Source organism: Rousettus aegyptiacus, unplaced genomic scaffold (assembly GCF_014176215.1).
Source record: "Rousettus aegyptiacus isolate mRouAeg1 unplaced genomic scaffold, mRouAeg1.p scaffold_m13_p_2, whole genome shotgun sequence".
NCBI classification, from domain to species: domain Eukaryota; kingdom Metazoa; phylum Chordata; class Mammalia; order Chiroptera; family Pteropodidae; genus Rousettus; species Rousettus aegyptiacus.
The window spans coordinates 75,760,909-75,788,489 of record NW_023416295.1 but is presented as its reverse complement, the minus strand read 5'-3'; the positions used below and the strand labels follow the sequence as shown (position 1 = coordinate 75,788,489).

General features: G+C 38.0%; 1 protein-coding gene across 2 annotated transcripts in view; it reads right to left on the bottom strand.

The window, feature by feature from the left end:
• Nucleotides 1–1,843: 1,843 nt before the first annotated feature.
• Nucleotides 1,844–27,581, bottom strand: part of MAP3K19 (mitogen-activated protein kinase kinase kinase 19) — a 49,873-nt gene continuing 24,135 nt past the window's right edge. Inside the window, exons 7-14 of one of the 2 annotated variants that reach the window (XM_016163993.2) lie at nucleotides 26,108–26,204; nucleotides 21,239–21,317; nucleotides 20,144–20,400; nucleotides 15,254–15,297; nucleotides 11,535–13,973; nucleotides 9,150–9,290; nucleotides 7,518–8,215; nucleotides 1,844–2,682 (exon numbers count right to left, since the gene is read on the bottom strand). In XM_016163993.2, the coding sequence (XP_016019479.2) occupies nucleotides 2,616–2,682; nucleotides 7,518–8,215; nucleotides 9,150–9,290; nucleotides 11,535–13,973; nucleotides 15,254–15,297; nucleotides 20,144–20,400; nucleotides 21,239–21,317; nucleotides 26,108–26,204 (3,822 nt within the window). In that variant the 3' untranslated portion in view covers nucleotides 1,844–2,615. The remainder of the gene's footprint in view (nucleotides 2,683–7,517; nucleotides 8,216–9,149; nucleotides 9,291–11,534; nucleotides 13,974–15,253; nucleotides 15,298–20,143; nucleotides 20,401–21,238; nucleotides 21,318–26,107; nucleotides 26,205–27,581) is intronic. The other variant, XM_036237859.1, reaches the window with a different exon arrangement.

Here is a 27,581-nt window from a genome sequence, read left to right as displayed (position 1 = left end):
ACCAATGATGATGCAGACTGCCTACAGCATGTATTTTCAAATCGGCAGCACCTGGCAAGACTTTTTAAATTCAAATTTCTACGTAGGCTGCTTTAAACTGAACACTTTGAAGTGCAACAAGTATGAGGAATAAAGATGCTCTGGTAGATGGTGGAGGCTTTTGGCTGCTCATCGAGCAGGTTAAGTAAGTTTTTATCCTGGAGTTACTCATTATACCATGGAAGGCCCAGAACTGTTGTAGTGGGCGTGCAAGGGGGACTGGATTAAGCAAGTAAATGAATGCTGTACACCCCAATCCCATAGTTAAGAGCTCAACTCTTCCACAATGGCAGCTCCTTATTCAGCCACAGCGTAAGAACTAAAGTAGGTTAAATTAAGGAGATGCTATAGAGTTGGAACTGCTTTTAGGAGTTTACTCATGGAGTTAAATTTCCTTTGGTTGAGCATTCAGGAAGAATCAGTATGTAATGAAAAGCATTTCTGAATGTGAAAACTTGGGGCACTGTACTTGGTGAAAAGGGAAGTGGTCGTAGAGGGGAAGGCAGTTACTGCTGCTAAGTGAAAAATGAAAAGCTTTTCATACCATTAATCAAAATCACTAGACTGGTGAATTTATAAACTGCAAATCTGGGAAGTAGCAGAGAAAGCTCTAAAGTCAGACAAATCCGGATGGCAATTTCAACTCCCACCTACCAGTCTGATGGCCTTGAGAAAGGTACTTAGCTCTGAGCCTCATTGTTCATTAAGAAAATGAGAATAACATTACCAACCTAAATAGCAGCCAGAATTAAATGATGTGTCATTTTCTATTAAGAGCTCAATAAATACTAGCTCTCCTAGCCCCCACCTATCTATACTCTTCATCTCCTCCCAGACCTTCATAAAGGAAGCTATAAACAGGACAAATACCTAGGTGATGAGCATAATTCCAATCTGTCATGTTATAAACACAATAACAAAACAACAAAGCTCTTAGGACCAATGCTTGCCTATTGAAACTAAAGTTTTGAAGGTTCTGTTTAATTTCAAAACTATTCACAATTTGTCAATAGAAGGGTAGGTTTGTTAACACCAAAGTGGTGTCCATTGCTGTGATTTGTATACATAAACGTATTCCCTGCCCTTTCCCCGTAAGGTTTAATAGGCTTAAATGTAAATAGTTAATTGCTCCAGAATCATATTTAACCATTCAGATTTTAAAGAATACTGAAGATCCAAAATGATGTTTCAGGCTATGTTGATAGACAAGTGCAGGCCTACATTAGAGGTATTGCAGGTTTACTTCCAAAGCACTGCAATAAACTGAGTCGTAATCTTTTTGCTAATGGAGGGAGGGCCTTGCCTCTGTGAAGTACAGTAAAACAGCACAATTAAAAGGTATGCCTGTAGTAAAATAAGGGACATATCCCTTAAATTCCTATCAAATATGAGACAAGAACTACAAATTAGAAAGGGAAGGCATACCCATGAGGACTCATCTAAACACGATGACCAAAGTAAAATCTGTTTTACCTCAGCTGGACCACATGATTTCACATTTATTTCTCAAAAGCTTTAAGCAGCAACTTGATTTTAACAAAGCCTTAAGGTGTTAGACTACACCTTAAGTTAGTTTGGCGTTGTACTATCTGAAAATGATAGCAGCCAGTTTTCTTAAGTCTATAAATACAGCTTAAAACATGGGTGTCAATGAAATTTAGATGAGTGAAGTCAACAGTGATAGAAAGCTTTAAAAAATGCTTAATCCACAAACTTAAAACAAGGGCTTATAATAATTCTGACAAGTTGTCCATGTTTATTTTTGTGAGGTTTACCAATGTTTCAGAAATGAAAGTGGGGATGTCTTTCATTCAGATGAACTGAGCAAAGTGCCCTGAAAAAGTTCATATGCTGACCCACTCTCACTTTATCCAACTGATTTAGGTTTATCTAGTCCTAGATGTGGTAATGACCTAATTCACTCTGCAAATAAGTAAAGACCTCAAATATCATAAATTACGGGGAAAGCAGCCTGAGGTTTATGAAGCCACCTTGAATAACCCAGTTTCTTGGAGGTGGAGGCTTCTGAGAAGACCAGGGACCCTATGACAATAAAATACCTTGGCTGTTAGCCCTTCTGTTAATCTTGAAGTTCCTATAATATGTAAGTTTAAGATTGCCACCAAAGTAAACAATCTAGCGCCTCCTGCTTTAAACTTCTCACTTTCCTTAAGTCCCCTTTGTAAAAATTAAGTAACGTGTCTTTACGCACCAAGCAAGAAAATGTAATTTTCATGTTTTTACAATTTATTTTAAACTAATGATGATAAAATTGACAGGCCAAAAATAAAAAATATTTTGTAAGCAACAAAGATGATAGTTTCTGGGTAGTCAAAATTGTAAACACTGGAATAGCTGTTCTTGTTATTAAAAATTTCTCATATACATGAGTAATTGTGCCTGAAGCTTGAGGAGACTAATATGTAACAAACTTTTCAGTTAATGACATTGTAGGATCTGGTTAAATCGGGTAAGATTGACTTTCCAGTAGACAAAGGTCTCTTAACCGTCATTCCCACAATGAAGCAATAACAAAGTATCTATAATAAAACTGGAAAGAAAATCTTCATGTGTGTTCAATGACTTCTCTTCAAGAAGGAGTGCTTCAGGAGCTGAACGGCAGAAGGTCTTTCGTGCTGGTCCCTAGGAAGGGAAAAACACATTAGTACAAGCAACACGCAATAATGTGCCTCCCAACTAGGTCTACTCGACTCAGAATGCCTATGTTAAGATGAAAGTACAACCTCTGCCAGTCAAACAGATGGTTGAGTCCAGGCTCCAGTTTTCAGCTGTATGATCTTAGGGAAGTGACTCAAACTCTTTCCTCAACAGTAAAATGGGGATAACGATAATTCTCTGAGAGAATTAACGAATGTATATACAGCTTTTAAATGGTGTCTGGCACATTGTAATTTTTCCCAAAATTGTAGCCATTGTGATTAAGAAGTAGGTCCTAAATTCCACTTAGATGTATAGTTTAATGCACTTTTTATTAGCATTAAATTTACTTTTAACTCTTTTCTCATTTACCTTGAGAATACTCGCCAATGGCACTTGGCAGCTGCAGCATTTACCCAGAGATAACTTGCAGATTACAGTCCAAACATTACCCCTAAAGTTTGCCATGAAATATCTTGATTTTATCATTTTTGCATCGCTCTAGTATATTGATAGTCCTTGGAAACAAATGATGTCATTCTACTTATAGCATTCTGTTTTTAGTAGTTCGGTCACCGAAAATGCCAAATCCTAGAAAACAGCATTCCTACACGTAATGTTAAATGAACCCTGGCAGTGGCTTTTTTTTTTTTTTTCCTGAACAGGAAAAGGGTTGAAATTTTGAGGCATTGGAATCTAGAATTGAAAAGCTGTTGAGACTTTTGAATGTGCTTTGGTGATTAATTGAAATAATCCCGTTTGGGGCACTCTTGGGAGAGAATAAAGTAAAGGGAGACAGCTGCTCAATTGGTACAATTGTGTTTTGTTTTTTCCCCTTAAATCAAAAAAAAATTGCCAATGAATCGGTCAAGGAACTAAAAACCAGTCAATAGTTATCTGCAATGATCTAGTCCAAAGGCATTCTTTTGGTTAAATTGGCTATCTTTGGATAATTTTGGAAGCAAATGACCACCAAGAATAATCTAGGTGAAAATAGAAATATGATACTTTTTAAAAGAATGTGATTATAAATCATTTTGAAATAAAAATAAAAATCTTCTTGAGGCTCTTTCTTCTGCCTTCAAAATATTCAGTAATCTCTCCTCTCCAAAATTCCTTTCCTTACTCTGGCTACCATTCTCTATTTCTTCTATTCCTGACGAATTTCCCTAACACGAACAAACACAATGACATTTTTTTAACACGGTGACTTTTTTCAACATTTATTATCTTAAATCTTTAACCGTTTGACTCCTCTCTATATAGAAATTGCTCTCTTAAAGTTAACCTGTCATCTCTGTAGCATTTGGAGTATTCACTGTCCCTCCTCAATCTTTGCTTACACAGGAGAAACTGTTCTCTTGGGTTTCCTTCTACCTGGGGGCAACTCCTTCCCCTCCCTCTTTCTCTTCTGCCCTCACTCCCTCCCTCTTTTCCAGTTATGTGCTAGATACTATATGCATTTTATTTTTAAACAATTTATTATCTGTGATAAAAAATTTAAACCACCCAAAGTCCAGTTTCCTTTAGCCACCATATATTTGATCCCCTTTACCCACTTCGCCCTCCTCCTACCCCTTATATTTGACCCCCTTTACCCCATCTACCTCCCCCCTCCTCACCACCCTCTACTGTATGCATTTTAAAAGACATTATCCTCTATGCAGAGAAAAAGGAACCCTTATATACTGCTGGTGGGACTGTGAATTGGTATAGCCACTATGAAAAACATATGAAAGTTCCTCAAAAAACTAAGAATTGATCTACCATATGATCTGGCAATCCCTCTACTGGGTATTTACCCCCAAACACTTTAAAACCCATATCCAAAAAAGATATTTGCACATCGATATTCATAGCATATTCACAGTGGCCAGGACACAGAAGCAACCGAAGTGTCCTACGATAGATGATTGGCTAAAGAAGCTGTGGTACATATATACAATGGAATATTACTCAGCCATAAGAAGAGATGAGATACTGCCATTTGGTCCATTTGGATGGGCCGCGAAATAATCATGCTAAGCGAAATAAATCAGACAAAAAGGTGAAGATCACATGGTATCACTTATATGTGGGATATAAACCTAAAAACAACAGATGAGCAGGACAAACAGAGACTCATGGACATTGACTATAGGCCAGTGGTTACCAGAGGACTATAGACTAATGGTTACTAGTGGAGTGGGAGGGGAGGGAGGAGGTAGACAGGGTAAAGGGGGTCAAATATAGGGTTTAGAGGGAGGGTGAACTAGTTAAAGGGGATCAAATATATGGTAGCTGAAGGAAACTGGACTTTGGGTGGTAAACAATAGAATATACAGGTATCAAATGATAACGTACACCTGAAAATTATATATAATTGTATTGACCAATGTTACCCCAATAAGCTTAATTTAAAAAAAAAAAAACCATTATCCTCAGTGCTCTAGTTTTTTAGCGACTATAACTACCAGCTTTATCATTTTCAAATACATACCTCCAATCTTAATTGCTTTCCTGAGCTTCAATTCCATAGCTTAAAATGTTTTCTTAGATGAAGGGGACCCTCTTCAACTTCCTCCCCTGTTCGTCTTTCACAACTTTTTATTATAATCTCTTCCATTTCCAGACTCCAAACCATAAAATCCTATCATCCTCCATCACCAAGTCCTGATTCGCCTTCCCCTGAAATGTTTCAGAATCCTCTTTACAGTCCTACTGCTTCCACCACCACTGAAGTTCGAGCTCTGGATTCTCACATGGCCGCCTAGTCTCCAGCAGCCTCTGTTCGAGGTCTTTCAGTACACTGCCATCTGACCTGCCTTCCCAAAGACACTATTTTTTGTGGCAACCTCTACCCAAAATATTTTTCAGTCCCCTGCTCTTCACTGCCTTTTGCAACAAAGCTAAACTTGGGCTGTCTTCCCAGAACTTCCAGCCTACACATAGGAACTTTCCTGCCCACACTTACTTCTTACTGCTTCCTGAAATTAACTTCTGTTCTAGTCGATCTTTGTTCCTAGTCTACACCTCATCATCTTTACTTCTGAATTTTTAAGAGCAACTTACCCCTTCATTTCTGACTAGCTACACTCCAAAGAGTATTGTCATAGACACCATGCAAGATTCTATAATCCTTAGGGCTTTAGCCATAGGATATGGTCGTATATGATACAAATTAGGTAAGGTGTATTACCAGTCTCCTGTACAGTTACAAGGAGCTCTAATTATGTACCTCATACTCTGCTAAGCAATTTGCATATACCATTTCACTTAACCTTCACAACAACCTATTAATTCATAATTAGTGGTATGAGTTTATGAAACAATGGTTCAAAAGGAGAGCCATAAAAAAGATTCTACCCTTTCTCTTTAAATCTCTGTGTGTGTTTGTACATGTGTTCATACACATGAGTAATGACAACTTGAAAAAAATGGGAATAGCAAGTAATTTCTGTGGATTAATAATAATTGTTCAATTCAGAACAAAGGAACGACAGTAGTTCTAAGAGCTAAGGCCAATCTCCCAAACTAATGTCCAAACATATACTATCTAGCACATAACCAGTGTCCATATGATATTCCTAATACCTTTACATTCCATTCACGGTTTTGTGGGGAAAGGGGACAGCTCTGTGCCTACAGTTCTGCCCACGAAATCAATACTGAACACCTATGGTGTCTCGGCATCTAGGAATGCCCAGGACTGCACCCCTGGGGTATGTGTTTCTGCCCTGGATTTCCATGATCCCTCGAAGTCAACCATGACAGGCTGATACATATATGCTGGGAGGAGACAGACAGGGAGACCTGTGGGTTCTGAGATTCATTAAGAAAGACAGAATGAACCCCTTGGATGTTGGAGGTCACCATGTGTGCTTGCTGAAATCTGAGGCAATGGAATTTTTCACCTAGGATTAAGAAAGCTCAATTCCTTGAAAGGCAAGAGACTGTGTTTGGGCCTCAAGGATTCCTTGTCCTGTTTTGCATCTAAATGTTGAACCTCACTAGGTGGGTAGATTTTAGGCTGTTCTACATCGTCCTAGAGGCCAGGTGTGTGGGCTCCAGCACCCCTAACCTACTATTAAGTCTCCCAGCACACTCATACACACTTTAAACAGAACCATCTCCCCACTTTTATGTTTTATTTTTTGAATTAAGATTTTGTATGAACAAAGTACCTAGCTGAGAAAAATTTGAAAACCACACAAGAGGGTAATCATTGAATTCCTTGAAGGTCTAACATTTTACCCAGAAGTGTATTTCATCAATACCAATGGACATCAGAACTGGAGAAAACAGGTACTTTCTGGGGTTCTTCTGCTTCCCTAAATACTCTCACCTAATGTTTGAAATGTTCCAGTTAAAGATTTGTTCCTTTGGCTCAAATGTTCACCCTCACTTTAAATGCAAATATTTCTGAGGGGATCAATGCATTAAATATCAGTCAGCAATCAATCAGTCAATTCATATCAATCCCTCGATGTGAATACATTTCTCACATCCTTTCCTGAGAGCTGGTTTTAGGAAGGAAATGAGAAGACTAGTTCATTGAGAGGAATTTTTGCATACCCATTAATTTGGAGAAGTGTTAGGACACTCATCAATACATATAATTGAGGCACTTTCTATTTGAAGCATTAACTCCCTATACCCTAATACAACAAGGAGCACAATCACCCAACACAGCTAATGATCATTCCTTTCAACACAAAATCACTCCCTACCTAACTTCATATCACAAGCAAAGCTTTAAATGGGCCATAGTTGTGAGGGCAATGTCAGCTGCTTGGAATCTCTGGGAATTTATCCTCCTCCTCCTGCTTTCAGTATCTTACCTGGTTAGGCACACACGCACGAAGTCTGCTGCGTTTTCTGAGAAGTGCTCTGGTAAAGGAGGCATCAGCCCTCGGTGTGCTCCAATGTAAAACATGGCTGCCATTCTGTCCATGGAAGCCAGTGGGGGCTTCCCTGTGGCCATCTCAAACACAGTGCAGCCAATGCTCCAGATGTCTGACTTCCTTCCGTAGCCAGACTCATTGATGACTTCTGGGGCCATCCAATATGGAGTCCCATGCATGGACTTAAGCATGTCACTGTGGGTGCCATTTAAGCCAGCCCAGGCCAAACGTTTGGCACAGCCAAAGTCAATCAGCTTTATTATTCCAGTGGGCATGAGCATGACATTATTTCCTTTGATATCTCGATGTACCACACAGTTCTCATGGAGATAAGCAACACCTTGCAATATTTGTTTTGTATATTTACAGAATACTATCTCAGGCAATGGCCCAAAACGGTTTATAATACTAGAAATTGAGCCACCGGGAACGAACTCCATGAAAATGCTTACAGTGTTCTCTTCCAAGCATGTTCCCAAATAGGCCACAATGTTAACATGTTTCAGTGCTTTGAGTAAATCTACTTCTTCCTGCAGTTTCCGGTATTCTTTTTCAGTAGCTACTTTATCAGAGGTATCCAAATCCACCTGTTTTACAGCTATTAGCTGTCCTTGGCTAGTTAGACCACAATATACCTAGAAGCAAACCAATATCTTATGATTAAACATAATTCAGTGTTTCAATGGAGCTAAGATGAGAATGAGAAGCACGATGAATGGACATCATAATGGCTTGGAATCAAGAAGCCTAGACTGGTTAGTATCCTGGCTCCACCATTCCCCAGCGGTGTAACTTTGGATAAGTTAGATAACCTCTGTGACACCTATAAAACTGAGGTGACAATATTTACCTCACAAATATCTATGATGACTACATGAAATGGAGGTTTGGGAGAACTCTTCACTATAAATCAGTGCTAAAGTTCTAAGGAGAGAGAGGAAGGCAGGTCCTGAGACAAGGCAGCAGCCACCTCTGTCATGTGATTTCGGTGCTTTCATGTCTTCCCATCTTCTCACTGATTCCTGAAATGTGCCCAGCTAGAAGTGTAACATGTTGTATCTGGGGTTCAGTCTTTTCTTTACCAATCTATGTAAACACTATTTAAAATGCTAAGACTTTAGGTGATCTTTGATGCAATTCACAAAAGTAAGGAACTTCTTTCGTTTTTGCCATTCAGCAATGATTCTTCTAACTTCTAAAAGATACTCTGAGCTATTGAACAAAGAGACTTCTTTCCCATTGGATTTGGACCTAGGAGAATGAGAGGCTAGAAATGCAATGGCTATTGTACCACCAGATAAAACATGAGAATGATGATATTGACTCCTGAAATGAGCTGTGCTGGGAGCCAGACTAACTTTAGCTCCTTCCATTACATAAAGTAGCCAACATTCTTTTCCTTGAGCCAGTTTGGGTTGGATTTCCTGTTGCTTCCAACTAAAAGAGTTCTAAGTAAAAGAGCATTGTGGATAGTGGGGGAGGGAGGGCTCACAGAGAGATTTAAGGAAGAGCAAGGGGTCAAGGGGGAGTGGGGATTTTCGGTTTCATCTTGTTTCCCATTTAACTTACTGTGCCGTAGGCTCCCTTCCCAAGGATCTCACCCTTGGTCCACAGGACAGGTTGTTCGTACTTTAAACTATTTTCAGAAAATATCTTTTCATTGAAAAATATTTCCTCCTTGTCATATATCCTGAGCCCATTACTATGTCTCTAGAAGAATGAGACAAAAAGAAAAGTCACCATTAAATTCTGAGTCATTGGAATGGAGAGAAGGGGTGGAGAGTAGAGTTGAGTTGTCTTTTTTCCTAACTTAGGACCAACTAACTAGAGAAAGCCAAATAAGCACCCCTAACTAATCACATAGGATGCCCCTTCTTGTTAGCCCACCTGTAGCTTCCCCATGCCAACAACCTCCAGTGAGGTCATACCTGAAACCTTCCCTTTTCACCACTATGAAACTTTCCCATTTTTCTGCCTTTGAGTCACTGCCAAATGCAAGTGATAGTGGCTGACTCCTTTGCTATAGTGAGCTCTGAATGGCCTCTGTCTTTTCTTTATTTTCATAACACACACACACACACATTCGCACATACACACACACACATATACATAAGCAAATATGCATACATTTATATAAACATTTACACAGAAACATGCATACAGGTAGATACTTTCTCTTTAACATACACACGCATAGCCATAACAAGCAAGTCTAGTGATCAAGACCAGGTACAATTGACTGAAGATCCACAGTCCTCTAGACCCTTGGCGCTCAAAGGAGAATCTGCAGACCAGCTGTATCAGCATCACCTGAGAGCTTGTTAGACATGCAGAATCTCAGGCTTCAGACATACTGAATCAGTGTCTACATTTGAACATGATCTCTAAGAGATTTGCATTCACAGTAAACTTGTAGAAGCCTTGCCCTAGAAATCAGGAAACAAGTATTTCTTTGTAGAACTTGGACCACCTTTCCCAACTGGTTAATCAGGACCAAAAATGCTTTGCTTCGATCTCCTCTACTAGTTCTTAAAAATAAATGATGATGGAAACACAGAGGCATGGTGAAGGCCCTTTACAAACGAGACTTCCTGTGTGGTCACCTTCCTCATGAATGAGCACACACGCCTCCAAAGAGCCCTTTGGGTTCCTACTCTCAATCCTCTCTTGTTTCTATCCACACTGAAATTTTAAGGGCTACTTGGAAAAAACAAGGTCACAACGGTCAGTTTTGACTCCATGATTGCAGGGTGAGGTTATGGGCTTATTATATTTACTAGCTTGTTAGTTTTCCATTCATTTGAAATGGCGGAGTAGTAGACTCGTGTTAGACACACAGGTATACACATACCTTCATTTCCTACCCTAGCCTGGAGGCCTCTCTAAACCACAATCTGCCTCCCAGTAGAGACCAAGATCACCAGGAAGGTGGAATTGGCTTTTTAGGACAAGGAGAATCCATCATGTTGATGTGATTAAGGGCATGAGGATGGAATGAGAATGACTGGCCCCACCACTCACTAACTGCGTGACTTTCTTCCTAAATCTCAATTTCCTCATCTGCAAAATGGAGAGTTAATAGTACCTTTAGCATTTATCTCCTAGACCTGTTATGAAGCATAGAAAAGCAACAATATGACACATCTTGCTCATATGAAGTAAGTTCTCAATAAGCCTAGTTTTGGTAAAATTATTTACCTAGCATATTCTTCGAATCAACTATTTAAAATAATTATTTCAGATCCTGATACAGTGTGATATAAACTGAGTTAGTGCTCCATAAATAATATTTCAGCAAAACCTATTGTTTCTGTCTTTAAAATATGAGTAGAACAAGAGGCTCATTTTCTTCAGTGAGAACTAAAATGAACAAAATGCAGCTATCTGTTGATATCCTTCTTCTCAGTTTCTACTCCCATGCCAAACAGATTAAAAACTTGTACTTCCTTGAGAGCAATGACTAAATCTTGTATCTCACCATGCCTCTAGTTCTTAGCCCAGTGCCAGAAACACAGTAGGCATCGATAATGTTTGTGTGTTAAAGTAGTGAGCTAGATGATGAGCCACTTCAAGGAGTCACGTTAACTTCTATCTCACACACCATCTAGAGCAATGTGTTACCCATAATTATCTCTCTGCTGATATTTGTTGATTGAAAACTTTATCACCATTTAATATTAACTGACTTACATAAAGTTTTGCTATATTAATATACCCAAAATGATTCTATTGCAGTATCAGGCTAATTTCCAGAAGTAAGGCAACATAATGGAAATCTCTTAGCTGAGAGCCAGGGGACCTGCATTCCAAACTTATAAGCAAACAATATAATCTGGATGAAATTATTTAATTGTTTATGGTTTCTGATTCCTCATATGAAAATAAGAGGTTAGACCTGATTGTCTCCAAGATCCTTTCCCACCCCAATGAATCACTGATTCTAATTATACTAACCTGTATTTCGACATTTGTCTCTCCCCCAAATTCTTGCATGGTATTTCCTCTTCTACTGAAGACAAGATTTAGGTTTTCAGGATCTGTTTCATTTACCGTTATCTGGCAAGAGTCGTTATCTTTCTCATCAAGAGCTAATAGTTCTGCAGCTAGACACCCTAATAGTTCATCTGTCAATTCTTCATTCTTTATAGAGTCTAGAATTTCTTGGGAAATTGAATTTGCATCACTTAAAGTTTTTCCAAACGTTTGATATGTAATTGACTTTTTAGCTAAACTATCCTCATCCAAAGAATGTGCCCAATGTTGATATACTTGCAAAGATTCACTTCCTTGTTTCTCTTGGAAGGAGAAGCTCATAACTGTTTTAGACTTATCTGAAACACTATGAAACTCAACATCATTAGTTAAAATTTGGTTGGCATTTATTTTACCAAGAGATGCTGTATTCTGCTTTTCTTGTAGTACATGCTTGTTGGAACTCTTCTCACTGGGCACTGCCCAGCTGTTTTCTGAAAGGTGCATCTGGTGATGTACGTCTTCTAGTTCATTCAGATCTCTGAGGCTCATGGCAAGTATCAGATTGTTAGAAATGTCTCCTTCATCAGCAGATTCTTCCATAGAGACTTCTTCAACAATGGACAAATCTGACACAGGAAGGGATTCGTTCTGCTCACTGGACTGCTCATGAATCTGAGCCAAGTTAATGGGCAGAACTTCATCTTCAGAAGATAGAAAGTCATTTCCTGAAAACGTTATCTGCCACTCAGGTTCTGAAACATCACCACCATTTTCAATGTCTTGTAGGTTGCTACCTACAACCTTACGATCCTTTTCTTTAGAAATTAAACTTTTGTGTTTTTGTTTAGTTCCAAGCAAAGACTTTGGGGGTTTAGCATGTGGTCTTTTCTGAGAAAGTCTTGTTCTGCTGTTGCTGCTCCTCTCACTGTGTGAAGACTGGCATTTATTGGTGATACATCTGCCTGATGGAGCTGAGCATATCTCTCGATAATATCTGTTTTCACGCTGTTCAGCCTCTCGCATGTGACAATAAACAGGGGTCCCAAACATTTCATAGATTCCAGGTCCGTTAGCAGTTGAATTGATTTCTTTGAACATGTCACTATACTTAAGATCTAGGTAATTTAGTCTTGGCTCTGTTGATTGAACAGGGAGAGAAACTGAAGACTTTTTTATTCCTGGATTTTTACAGATGCAAGGAAATGACTGCTTTTTAGGGTTCAGAGCCCGGTAAGCTGATTGCTTCTTTTCTGTCTGTGGCTTTCTCTTTTGAAACTTTGGTGATTGTTGAGGTCTGGGGTCAACAAGCCCCAAAGCAGGGAAAACTTGAGTTTTTATGCTGGTTTTATGCATGGTAGGCTTAATGGAACTTTCAATGGAAATCATGAAATTCTGAGGTTTCCTGTTAATGTTCTGGGTTTTTGGATCCAACTTATTTCTATGGGTTTTCATTTTATGCCTGTCATTGTCTTGGTGTGCAAGCATGTTGAAGCTGTTATTATGAAGGGCGCCTTTTCTTTTTTGGAGGCTTGGTTTAGCCATTGCTGGTTCCTTGGGAGTTCCATCTCCAGGGAAAGTGATGTGGATAAGAGGCACCATCTCATTTATTTCTGGTTTGGTTGCCTCTGTTATTGATATTTTTATGTTTGTCTCCATGCCACTATGACCTTCTGGGAGTTTTTCAATGGGGCCATCAGGGACTACATGGGACAAACTGTTAAGTACAGTAAACTCTTCTAACGTGTGGTTTGGCTCAGTTACTTCACCTTTATTTAAGGAAGCACTTTTTAAATCAGCTTTATCATTTCTTGTCTCTTTATCCTGGTTTAGAGTTATTTCCGAATGCTGGTCTTCTTGGAACTTGATTTGTATGGTACATCCAACTTCTGAATTTTGTTCATAACTTCTGGCTACGGAACCCTCTTTCTTACCTGATGAAAGATATTGAGAGTTCTCTTCTGCTTTTTTCATTTCACTACCATGGCAGTCAATATCCACTTCTCTATCTGTAGGAACATTTCTTTCCTTAAAATTTTTAAAGGACACCAAAGACTGCCCCTTTTCAAAGTGAGAGATTTGACTTTTGTCACATCTTTCTATTACCTTAGATTTCCCATTCTCCTCCAGCTCCAGGTATTGTCTGTGATGGTTAGCCTTCCAAAAAGAGCACATGTTCCTGGACCAAATAGAGTTATCAGAAGACCTGAGAGTCTGATCCACGAACACCTTAAATGGGGCTCCTTGTTGCTTGTTTGATGGTCTAAACTCATCAGATCGACTAACAGGCTCTGAGAGCTTAGGCACAAAGGATATAAGGCTTGGAATATTTCTTTCTCTCCCTTTTTGATCCTTGTGATTTTGAGGGATAGTAAGGAGACCTGGTCTCTTGGGCAAGAATGACAATGGTGGCAGAGGAAACTAAAAGGAAACAGAAAAAGCTAATGAATACAAAAATATATAGGCATTTCACGTTAACTGTTTTAAAGCAATCTGAAGAGATTCTAAGATTCTCTTTAGGGAAGGTCTTGTACTTAGGAAGTACAAAGATATCCTGAAGATCACAATTGTAAAAGCTAAAAGCTCATTCCCAGTTTTTTTTAGAACCAAAGTAAAACAATACTTTTAAAAATCAAGATTATCATAGATAGATTTAAAAGAAAGGCTTTATCATAGATTTAAAAGAAAGGCTTTATAATTTAAAATTTAAAAATTTAGGATAAGACATTTTATTTTTCTCTTTTCTTTTTACATTCCATAGAGTTGATCTAAGACCTTTAAAATTCCCACTTAGAACACATCTATACACTGATAGTTTTAAATTCTCCTTTGCCCTCCAACTATTTTCAAACTAAGCTACTTTTTCTTATCAACCTCTAGAGGTCAATGTAACCAAACATATAATATTCAGCTTTCTGGTCATTAAGCTATAAACTCTTTAACTTTATGCTTCTTTTCATTGAGGCCTTTTCCTGGGTGTACAGATTTAATACCTAATTGTATCAGAATATTTATGGGCTAGATCTTGAGTGGTAATTAAGAGCTCTGTTTCATTTTCATTCTATTGCCACCTGTGTGTAAGAAGAAACGAAAAGAAAAGGAACCTGACACTAGAAACTTAAGCATTAGAATCAAGTGAGATGCAGTTCTCACCTCCCTCTCCCCACAGTTTTATTGCCTGAATGATTTTCTTCCATCCCTCAATTAACAGGGAATAAAGACGGGTTCTCTCAGAGCTTAAACATTTCCCTAATAGCAACCTTTTTGTTTTTCTTAATTTTGTTTTTAGGCCAGTTAACTCCTCTTTACAACACTAAGCAGTACCTATGCATTTTCTCAAAGGCTCCTGGATGCAGAAGAGTTGGAAAGTTGAGAGAATTGCAAGGAAAATGTTGCTGCCACTGGGGGAAAAAAAATGACCTAATTTCTAAATATGTTATAAGAGGGCAAATTAAAATATGTCTAAGAAATCTATTCATCTCATTATGTAGAGAACAAGAAATACCCCAGAAAAGAAGTGGACATGGCAAGGTATAATTTCTCCAAAAATTATTTGCTACTCTATAAACTATATGTAAGTTGTTTTTCCAGGATATAATGGCTGAGGATTTCGTTTCTAAGTTCTGTGATAGAGTTCGTTTTTAACAATACAAATTTTCTAGTGTTAATTCTTAAGTCAATAACACTAAAATTAATTTTACCTCAATTCTTCGGCAACTGTACTTCATATCAGAGGTAGAAAACTCTATAACAAGAAAAAATAATAAAAATTAGATATTCTTTTTTCTTTTTTAGAGTCAAAAGGAAAGTTTATTAGAAAAGAGATAACATTCTACAGACAAAGTATGGTCCCCTCTCAGAGGAAGAGAGTGAGAGTGACATTGAGATTGACAGTGAGAGAGACAGAGTAAAGAATACCAAGAGAAAGACTGAGAAGGAGAGTAGAGGCACTGATAGGGACAGTGAGAGGAACCCCGAGTGTTCAGGGAATTCAGTTTATATATTATTCTTTAGTTCATGTGAGTTATAATTTAAAAGACTTTGTTAACCCATTTCCTTTGATATGGACATACAGTGAGGAAGGCAAAGAGTATATAGAATGAAAAGGAGAAAATATGTAGAGTAAAAGTCCTGCTGGTAGTTTCCAACCTTTAATCCATAGGTTCTGTATGGTTTTAGTCACAGGGAATGACTAAAATGAGATATTCTTGGTAGTAAAGTGAACACAGCAGCCTTATGCCAGAGTTTGGGGATAGAGTTATCTTAGTGCTGAGTTTTGAAAAAGTCAAAATCAAGAGTTACTCCAGGTGCAATGCATGTGGAGTAGGTATTATGGTACGATTACATAAATCTTTAGGCAACTTCCTCTAAAGAGATTGTTGTGTTATATATAATGTTTCTCATATACGTGCATGTTATACATGTGTTGATATATATTTATATATCTGTATTACATTTATATTTATATTCCGGCAGGAAACACGAGCTCTCTGGATTGGTGAACAGAGCATTTATTATTCATGAGGCATCATAGCACTAGTTCCCCACACCCCAGTTGCACACAGGGCAGTGCACTGAAAGCCAGCTACTTACCTTCACATGCAGTAGGTTTGCACCATAGGAATGAACCTTGAAATTATGAGACTCAGAGCATATACTTGATGTTTGGCATATCAACCCATGTTTCCCTCTTGAGAAAGAGAGCCCTTTACTGTGACATGTAAGCAGATGTATCCAGGAGAGAGGGGAAATGTATCTCTGGGTTTTATTGCCCTATAATGTAAGCAAACCACTCCTGGGGAAATAAGCCTCTGACTCACTCTGGAGGAATAACTACCTCTAATTTCTAAGACTTGTTTATCATTCAATCATCTTCTAACCCAGTTTCCTAGTGCTTCTTTGCTCAGAAAGCCAGGACTATGCAGAAATCTGAAAATCTTAATGTACAATTATCTCCCAACAGTCATTTGAACTCAAACATGGAATAGATCATAAATTCTCAAGGGAGGTGTGGGGGAGGGAAAGATGAGATTTACTAGGTAATGTAAAACCTAGTTGTCTTCTTACCCAAAAGTCAGAATGCTCCCTAAAACTCCAGTCACTGCTACAGCTTCAAACTGAAGCCAAAAGTGTCAATGTGTTCAGAGTCAAAGCAGGTCGTGTAAATAGATGAAGTAGAACAGGTGAAGAGAGTGGTAAACTGAAATCATGTGCCCCAACAAAAGGGACATACATTTCCAAGTTCTAACTATGTTGCCCATTCCAAATGGGTAATCCATCACTGCTAGATCGCCCAATTGTCAAGAGAAGCCAAAAAGCTGGAGATTTTATGTGAAATTTCCCTCCCACCCCCTTCTTTTAATGCTTCGAAGGCCCAACAAAACATGTTTGTGGGTCCATATTAGCCACGGGCTGCCATTTTGAAATTTCACTTAGAAACGGACCTCTTTAAAATGTGACACAGGTAAAGAGGCCATTCCTAAGTGAAAAATGGTCACCTAAGATAAGGATCCTAGCTGAAGGGGCACAGGCATTCCCCTTAGCTATAGCTGGCCAAGGCACCTCCACCCAATTCTTTGTGCATTTATTTGATGAATATTTATCGAGTGCCTATGGAGTAGCCAACATTGTCCCAGAAGATGGAAGTACAGTTGTGAACAAAAACAAAATCCTTGCCCTCCTAAAGGTCGTATTCTAGAGGTTAAGATTTATTGTTGAAAAAATACTACAAGTTAATACCAGAAATACAACTGAATATAATTTCCAGTTGGGTGTACATGTATAACCACCTGAGTTAAAAACAAAAACGTTCAGGTATTATTATAAATATTTGGACAAATAGTATTCAGTGTTGGTTAGGAATGATGTGAGCTAGAAAGTCACTCTTTAACATTCCCAGTGAGATAGCAGATGTAACATCTCTCTGGTAGGTAATTTGGCAATATATGTTGAAAGCCTTTTAAAATGTGTATAGCATGCCAATTAAAAGATTGAATGTACAAGCTTTTCTCTACTCTTGTCACAAATTTTACTAAAATGACACTAAAAGAATTTAATAGATGCAAATAAGGACAACAAAAACCCAGAGGATAAAACTGCAGATGAGCAATGCCAACAAAATTTTGGACAGTGAAAACTGTATGGGTGAATAATAAATAATTGATTAGTTGTCAGCTTTCCCTATTCTGCTCACCACCTGTAGGGGAGAGAACCCAACAAGAAATAAGAACTTCAGAAAGGGGCAGGAATTGAAGACACCAAGTACCACTGAAGGTGGGGTTGCAGGTGAGGTTGAACACAAGGGGTTGCTTGTAAATCTATGTCCGGAGTAGGCTCCAGATTCCCTGCCCTGCCCCACTGGTCAGGAGCTGCTCTTCTCCGTTCCTGGCAGATGGCTGGAAGTTTACACTCTGGAGAGCTTGAAACAAAGATGCTAAGAAGCTAGGAATAGCTGAGAGCAGAAATGGGGTTCTGGAGTGAAAATAAGAAGGTTAAGTGAAAAGGCTTACTGACGCATTGAGAAGCTAGGGTATTGCCTGTGTGTGAGGAGAGTAATGTGAGAGTGTTGAATCCTAATAGATAAGGTCTAAATCTAACAATCAAACAATATCATTATAAATATGTTATATAGAAATATGACAGTACATTCTAGAAGAAGTGGGCTTGGAATACTATTTGTACTTTTTATTTTCTAGTTTTTATATTTGCTCATCTGTCTTTCCTGACATTTTTTAATCGACATATGTTATCTAATTTTTTAAAACTGCATTTAGATAAATAAGAAAAGGGGAGGGGCAAACACTGGCCTGGACATTTTCAGACAAGATCGAAGCACCTACGGAGCAGCTCCTATTACAGGAAACTGACTCAACCAAGTTTATTCTCATCCAGGTGTACATAGTTATTTTTCTTATATCTTCAAGATTCTCTCTGTGGTTGGGCTGGAAGAAGAGAATGTTTCCAAGATGTCCAACTCAGTTTCTCCATCCACATTCCCTCCAGTTGGTACCTGCACCAATTTCTCCTTCTTTTCTCTTAACCATCTACAAGACTGAATATGTTTATCCTTTCTTTCCCTCATAGATAAAGTGGAACTCAGATGGAAGGCATGAGTGCTGAATACAGATTGCGTGATGTTGCTTAAGCATGCTGGCTTCAGGGACAAGAGGTTCAGGCTTGAACCAGCTTCTGTAATTCACAAGCTATGTGACCTGGGCACACACTTAATTTAACCTTCTTAGGCTTCAGTTTCTTCATTTCTAAAACAAGTATGCTAATATGACCTCTATCAGTGGATATATGTGCCTTGCAATAGTAGACACTAAATAAATGATTATTGTTGTTGTTATTAATTTTTTTTAAAGTTAAGTGCCAGACCTGGTGATAGGTGCTTGGAGGTGTGATGATTTTTGCCTTCGTAACTCTATGAGTGTTATGTTGCAGATAAGGTCAAGATTCTATGGGAGTCCAAAGGAATGGTGACTCATCCAGTCTTTGAGAAGTTCAGGAAGACTTTCCAGAGGAAGTTGTATCTCAGGTGACACCCAAAGGATGGCATAATGTTCCAGCAGAAAAAGACAGTAAGTGCAAATATTTAAGTATTTGTTCTGGGAAGGGAAGCTGTTTAATAGCGCTAATTTTATTGTACCGCTAAGGAAGAGTGGCAAGAAAGAGGCTGAAGCGAGGCTGCTGAGAGTTGGAGCTAACTTGGTTGATTTCAAGAAACAAGACTCTGAGTCTATCTACTTCCCAGTCCAGACCTGATATTAACACCCTTACCTCCAGCCTATCAAAACGTTGCTTCAATACTATGGCAACTGAAATAAACCAGACACAAAAGGACAAATATTATATGATTTCACTTATATGAAGTATCTAGAATAGTTAGATTCATAGAGACAGAAAGTAGAATGGTGGCCACCAGGTTACAGAGAAGAGAAGAATAGGAATTATAGTTCAATGGGTATAGAGCTTCAGTTTTGCAAGATGAAAAAGTTCTGGGAATGGATATGGGTGATAGTTGCACAACAATGTAAATGTACTTAATGCCATTAAACTGTACACTTAAAAATAGTTAAAATAGTACATTTTAAGTGATGTACATTTCACCCCAATTAAAGAAAAAACGTTGCTTCATTTAAATTTCACTTAATCTCTCTACCCATCCCCCCACATTTTATAATAATAATTTTATTTTTTCCTTTGTTTCGTGAGATGCCTCACAGTTCCCCTGCTGTGTGATCTTGCTCATTGCAATAAGTCAATATATGTATCTTTTTGGACTACATATTTGTCCCTGGATTGTTTAAGCTGATTAGTTTGGGACAGTGGTAAGCAAATATCAAAGATAGCTTTGCCCTAAGGGAAAATGCTGGCATCAGGACTGCTATTTGGTAGCTAAGTCTTGGGTTGGGTAGAGAGGTAAACTGAAATCCTGGAGGAAAGCATCCTCAGTGTGGGCCTCAAAAATGCCCACAAATAAACATCAACCGAATACGAGTTCACAGTAAAGATTTTCAAGTGCTCAAGAAGAAGATAGACATTTGCTGAACAAAAAATAAAGAAATTGCTGTGTGATTAAATGGACTCACCTTCAGATTTTCTTTGCTGGCTCTTCAGAAAGTGAGAGACATCTTCTCTAGCTACAGATTTGGAGATGTTTGGTTCCAAGCAAGGTCTTGGCAACAAAATGCCCAAGTTCTCATCACAGAGTTCCTTGGAACTTTTCTCTTTCAGAAGCAAAGGCTGCATGGTTGGCGTCTTTGTCTTGAAGTCCATCATCTTAATTTCATTTGGAAGAGAAACAGAATGTGCTTGTGCCCATTCCTGATGCACTGAGGTTATCTGACTAAAAGGGGGAGGAAATGATTTGGTTTAAAATTCGTTCCCCACGTCTTCTGGATCCCCAGTGCTCAGTCCAGCCCGATATCACTAGAAAGTTTGAAGAACTATTTCCAGTGGTGCTCCTGAGTAGAACGGCTGTATTCCTGCAAGGACACGCCCTCTTCACTCCCCTCCCCCACTCACTCCCTGACTTGTCTATCCTCTGCTTTGTTCCCTTGGGCAGAGAAGTCAGAGAGGCAAAGGGCAGGCATGGGGGATGTACTCTCTTACTTCTCCAAAGGCATTAACCAGCCCAGTGCTTCTCAAGCTATCTTTGGTGAAGACCAGTTTTTAAATTTTCCAGACCATCGTGGACTGATACTTTTGTAAAATGTAATAAAAGTGATTTACTATGAAAATCAAAAACAAATATAAGCTCCAATTTTTTCACTATCAGATCTATGACCATAAAACCACTTCATCAATTGTTTTTTTGTTTAAAATTTCAAGTTTATACTGACTTCATCATGGACTGGTGATGGAAGGACCTCAGAACCATACTTTAAGTAGCACTGATGCAGGGGAAGCAAACTATGGCCTCCTTTTGTAGTTTCCTTGAATCGCAGCCATATCCACTTGTTTTCAAATATCCTATGGCTGTATTCTAGATACAACTGCAGAGCTGAATCATTGCAACAGAAACCATATGCCCCACCAAGCCTAAAATGTTTATCTGGCACTGCCACAATAATATTTATTTTGACCTTTCTTTCAGATGTTTTCTTTGGGGTTGATTTATGGAAAATGTAGGTTGCCACACAAGTGTCATTTCATACTTAAATTTCAATCTAACGCTTCCTTACTTGTTTTCTTTAAAATCTTCTTGACTCATTTGTTGGGGGTGATGAACATCTCTTGGGAAAGTAACAATAATCTCGACACCTATAGAAATGGATGGCAATAGTAGAAAGAAAAAAAAGTAATGAATTCAGTGGTGACCAAGAGAAGTTGTTTTTTTGTTTTGTTTTGTTTTGTTTTGTTTTGGTTATTTGGCTAATGCATTCTTAATGATTACAGAATGGAATTAATCAGGAACTAAGGTTTAGCAATCTTTGTATCTTTCCTGCTCTGCATATGATAGATCTCAAATAAATGCTTTCTTAAAGAGCAAACAAAATGTATAACAAAACTTTCCAGATGTAAAATAAAGTTTTATGGTGAGAAGTGCTGTCTCCAGAATAGAAAAAAAACAAGGCTGTCTTCTGTAAAGTATAACTGATGGCACCTACTTCACAGGACTGCTGTGAGAATTAAGTGAGATAACATGGTTTATCATGAGAGATTGCTTTGTAATTGTGCTCATCTCTTGTCTGATTCCATGGAATGATTCCCAGTATAACCCTTAAGACAGAAAGTTCCAACTTGAAGAATAGATGCTTGTGTACAATATACCATGTTAAACGAATATCTCTAAAAAACTGTGAACCATGCCAAAATGGCCTGTACTTTAAAGTTTGTTCTTCTATTCATTTTTTCCATTCAACAGGCTTTTATTAAGTGTATATGCCAAGCCCAACACTTTGTGCCAAAGATATAGAAATAAAGAAGATGCAGCTGTGGCCCTAGTAGTGGTGATAAATCTCTATGGTGAGGTGAGCATTGTGAGAGAAGTGTGCAAATGGCAATGTGGGAACATAGAGGAGTATCCTTCTGGGAGTACGCAGAGCTTGTTCCAGCATTCAGTCCTCTCCATTTATTTGTCGGCCATTTATTTAGTCTGCGTGTTCCTGGAGGAGCCAGCCATAGTTGTAATCACCTCCACTGATTAAATGCTAGGGGAAAATATAGCAGAGAAGATAACACTGGGGTGTGACTCAGACAGATTTGAGTCTACATCCCTCCTCCGCCACTTCTGAGTGACCCGGGAGAATTACTCCATAGATATCGTCAGCAGCGTTATCGCAATTAAGGCTTTTATTTTCTTAAAGGACTTTAGCTCTTTTGTCAAATATATGGTAATCACCATAATGAAAGTATTGTTATTGTCCAATTTTTATGTCTGTGTTACTTATGAGACTGACACATTCAAAAAAGTGAATATTTCCAAAAGGAAAACTTCTGTTTACAGTCAGGCAAATAATAATGGTATTTACTGTCTTTTTCATCCAATATTGTATTTGTGGTACCACACAAATGTATCTAGCTTTGGTTTTATCGATGTTTCTCGAATAAAACAACTTACTTAATTGCACGTTCTCTAATATTATATGATAGTAAAGAATGCATCACTAAAAGTAAAGTTTCTTTGAAATGGTTGATTTTTAAAAACTTTTCAAAGATCCTATCATCATACTATTTATGTAGCATAAAATGAGAGGATTGGAATTACTGTATAGAGCTGGAAGGAATTTAGAGATCATTTGATCGAAGCCCTGCATTTTAGAGATGAAACTGATAGCCATGAGGTTGTATGACATGCTCAGGGCCACTCTTGTACTGGAAAGGAAGATGGATGTCTTTCATAAAATTTTAATAATCATTCTGGAATGCAAAAATCTAGCTGACATGTTAGAGTAAGAAAAATATACAGTATACATTCCTAATAACTAAACTGTCAGTGAAAACGATGTTCTAGTACAAAGGTGAGGTTCAGTTAGTACTTCACTATGGAAGTTAGAAAACTGTGCAGAGTGTATTTATGAGAATACGTTCTTAAGAATGACTGTACTTTTACAACTATTGAACATTAATAGACCCAGAATGTGTTTAAGCAAATGTATGTGTTCAAAAGCTTGTTAATTGGTTGATTTCTTTTTCATACCAAGGAACAAAGATACAATAAGCAAGTAGAAGAAACATTTGCCTTTTTAGAAATTGTTAAAAGCTAATGGGCCTATTCCAATTGTGGGCCCTGAGTGGGGAAAAAATTATAAAATGTGTTGATTCTGAAATCAGCTCAGAACATACAAAAGTGTTCTCTGTTTTGTCTCTTGAATACTGTGAGTAGTATGAGAGGTCGTGGGAGCCTCTGAAACCTACCCAGTGAGCCAGAAAATATGATGCGTAGTCACATGTAAAAATAAAACACTTGCTCATATCTGAGTGCATCTTTCCACATAAGAAGGTGTAAATTAACCCCACCAGAAAATGTTACAGTAGAGAGAAGCTAAAACGTAACATTTAAACATAGGCAGAAACATAATTTCTTCATAGAAGTGAAAATGACCATAAAAAATTTAAAATAATAATTCGTAATGTTATTATTAAAATGAAAACCTAAAATTGGCCCAGCCTAATTCATTCAATAAGGAAAAATTATTTTTGCCAGAAAATTTTTACTTTACTGTGTTTTTTGCTTGTTCTGTTTAAAATGATGGGCATAGAGGTTCAAAATATTTCGATAACCTCTCCACATTTTGATAATTTCCTAAATCATAAATCTCAACACAGAATTTTAGAAAGCTACATTTTCCAGTTTCCTTTGCCATTAGAATTCAGAACACTAATGTGGGAGATGGAGTCATGTGAGTTACATGAAAAATGATGAGGCGCAGGCTTCCTTTTTGCTGGCATGGGTGTCCACATAGGGAGGAGGTTCTAAGGTTGATGTGGAAGCAGCTCCCTGCTTGTGGCAGAGGCAATATGATTTGGGAGTCAGTAGCAGCCAGTTTTGCGATGTAGTTACAGGGATTCTTTATGACCATTCAAACTATATTTTGTTCCTCTTTGATTTTTTGATGGTCTATGAACTTTCTAATGTCTTTTAAAACTTCCTTTTAACCCAAATTGAGTAGGTTCTGTTACCTGCAACTAAGAATATTGATGGATATACACTACAGTAAAAAAAAATTTAAGCCCAGTAACGTCAGGAAATAGGTTCTTACTCACTCATGGAAAGAGGCATTTTACATGCTCAATTTCCAGTCTACAAGGTTTATATCTGTTATGTTTTGGGAAAATAGCTGATTGAGGAATGCAAAAAGATTTTTATATTAAGGGAAAAGATGAAGGATTTTTTTTGGAGTCCATAAATTGTATTTTACACATTACCATCTATAAAAACCTATAATAAAGCAAATACATACTGCAGGAATATTTGGTTGTTAAAGTCTATGAGAGTGATCTGAACATGGAGTTGAGTGTGTGTGTGTGTATGTGTGTGTGTGTGTGTGTGTGTGTGTAATTAGTGATGCTCTCTTTTAAATAGGATACTGCAATGGACAAACAGATATAAACTAAATAATTAAATGTGTACATGCACATGAATAAATAGTCATACGGTACATGCATAAGGTCTTCATAGAGTATGCAAGCACTTTAAATATTAACCACTTAGAATATATTAGAAACAACATGTAAATGAGATTTAAAAGATGTATTGATATTTTAGATGAATACAATGCACAATAATGTCAAAAACATTTTTATTTCAGGCTTTGTAACTGAAAAGAGTACTAGTTCAACTGAAGACTTTATCGACTATGAGAAGAAAATTTAGAAACAATTGTTTCTTTCAAATTTGTAACCCAAGTTATTAAAGCTCAAAACTGCAAGAGCTTAGTAGAGACGCTGCATAAGTGTTAAATCTTCTATATGAAAACCTAAAATATTGCAAGTTGATTTTAAAAAGAATTACTAGCCCCTCAAATGGCAAGCTATCATCAAATTGAGCTGAGTAAATGAATGGTTTAACCTTTTGAAAGGTGCTTGGGACACAAGTGGGCATTTGAGAACTCGACTTTGAAATCTTTGAATGTCAAAGGCAGACCACAAGGACCGTTTGGAAGGGGACCAGGATTTGTTTACTATAATTAGGTCTTTCAGGGCTCATGATGCTCATAATTTCAAACGTTAACTAAATTATTCTCCGCCCTCAACCTGGGGAAAGATGTCGAGTGAGACTGAGAAAGACAGGAGGCCCCCCAGGAGAGGGCAGCATCGCACAACAGGCTGAAGGAGACGGTGGCTACATCAGCAAGCATGGCTGTGTTCAGGGAGGTTCACAGAGATGAGGGAAGAAAGACATCCAAGAGGGCAGCTTCCCTGAGGTGTTAGAAATGGAAGTCAGTAAATTGCCAGGGAGAAATTACAGCAGTTTGAATAAATATTTACTATAAGAAGGTTATAGGCAAATAGGTGATAGAAAAAATGTCATCACTGAGGTGACTGTTTTCTGAAGTGAGAATCTGCAAATGCCTTGTGGTCTGTTAAAGCAAGGACACTTATGGGTATGCCAGGACAACCTGTTTAGAATGTGAATTGTTCTGGAAGGTTGCAGACTGATGGACTCAGAGAATAAAAGACTAAAACTTGGAGCTTTAGTGCCTTGTTCAGTTCCCAATCTTCCCTCAGTCAAGGAGCTCTGGGACAGCAGCTGATATCAAATGCTTGGTTCTGAAAGGAATCTGATCCCTGTTGCTGATGGAAGATTCTGAAAGGAAAAGTTGGGGTAGAGGTGGGGGTATTAGCAAAAGAAAAGGAAACTGGCAGATAATGGTTGGCCGAGCTGGAGTAGGGTGGAATAAATAGAGGAGACAGCAGAGGGATGCCTGTTTTCTCAGGGAAAGCTGATTCAAATATGGATCAAAGGATAGGATTATCAGTGGTTTCTCATTTCCTTTGTGCTTTTCTGTGTTTTCAAAGTTCTGTAATGAGCACTTCTGAAATTAGGGGGGAAATCCAAATAATCATTATTATTTTTATAAACGCTTCAAGGACAGAAGCCAAAATACCTTCTGTCCTCGTTTGCCAATCTCGTCCATCACCAGTTGAATCTCCTCCTTCACTAACCAATATAGAATGACTGCAGTCATCATCTTGATCCAACTCCTGAAATATTATAAAACAAGAACTCAGTTATTCAATGTGCTATTTTGTTGGTAGAGCAAACGCTGATTTTTCTAAGCTAAAGTTTCACACTGTGGATTTCTTTTAAATTGCACAAAGTATTTAGGACTAAAATAATGGAAAAGTATCTGCCTCCAGAGCACCAGACTCACACATACATAGACGCAATTAATTGCATAATCAAAACGAAGATCAAAGCTGAAATCACATAGAAATTCAACATTTTATACTTTATCATGTCAGCGTCCAGGCTGCTAAGCTGTCACAAATTCCATCTGGGTGGGTAACTGGAAAGAATCATTTGGCCACAGTCACAGTGAACAAACCCCAAAGGAACATGATTTTTTCCATATGCCTCCCTGGAGCATCATTTACAGATGGTGAGGGTGGAAATCCCTGCCCTATATGGAAGCTACAGATAGAACCCTAGACTGAAAGGAGGCAGCAAAGCTGATTATAAAGTTTCACTCTGCCAGCTTTCTGATCTAACTAACCATGCTGTGCAAACTCTCAAACTTCCTTTACCCTCTGGAAAATAACTATTATGCTGAAAAACATGGTTGGAAACTAACTTGGTTTACAAAAAGTACTCCTGGCTCCCAAAAGTACATATTTTCTTCTTATTAGAATTTATTGTTGTTGGTAGTTTCCTTCATTAGAATTTGTTGAATTAGATTTGGCTCTTTTTAATGTCTAGAACAGTGGTAGATGCAAGTAGTAGTTACAATATTCCATCACGATCTGGACATTACAATTAGCTTTCCGGTTCCCCTGATATGGGTGGCAACCCATTTAAGGAGACTGTTGGATATGAAGTCTTTTCACTAAATACAGAGGTATGTTGCCTGGAGGTTCAGACACGCGGGTAGTCTTTATCACAAAACCTCGATATTTCATTCATTATTTGACAGAAAGAATGGTACTCTTTTCTTTTTTACTTTGTTTAATTATTATAGGCAATAATAAACTGGTTGTCATGGAAATGAATACTCCAAAACAGAAACAGCACAGAAATTTCTAATTTCCTTCAAATGCTAAATACAAAAGCTTTAAGAGGTGCTTGGATGCCACAAGGAAGAGAATTGAAATAATGACAGTTGTGAATGAGGGAGAGGAAACATTAGAATAGCACATCCCAAACATAAATGGATTTCATAGACCATTGACAGTAATGTGAAAGGTGACAATAGACTAGAAATAGAACACAGCATTCTCATCTGCAAACAATAGAGTCCTAAACACACAAAGGAGAAAAGAGGTGTGGAAACCATACATAATTAAAATTGAAAAGATCTTTCTTAGGTGAAAAATGATTGGGAGAGTTTAATGCATAAGCAACACAGCCACTTATGTTTGTCA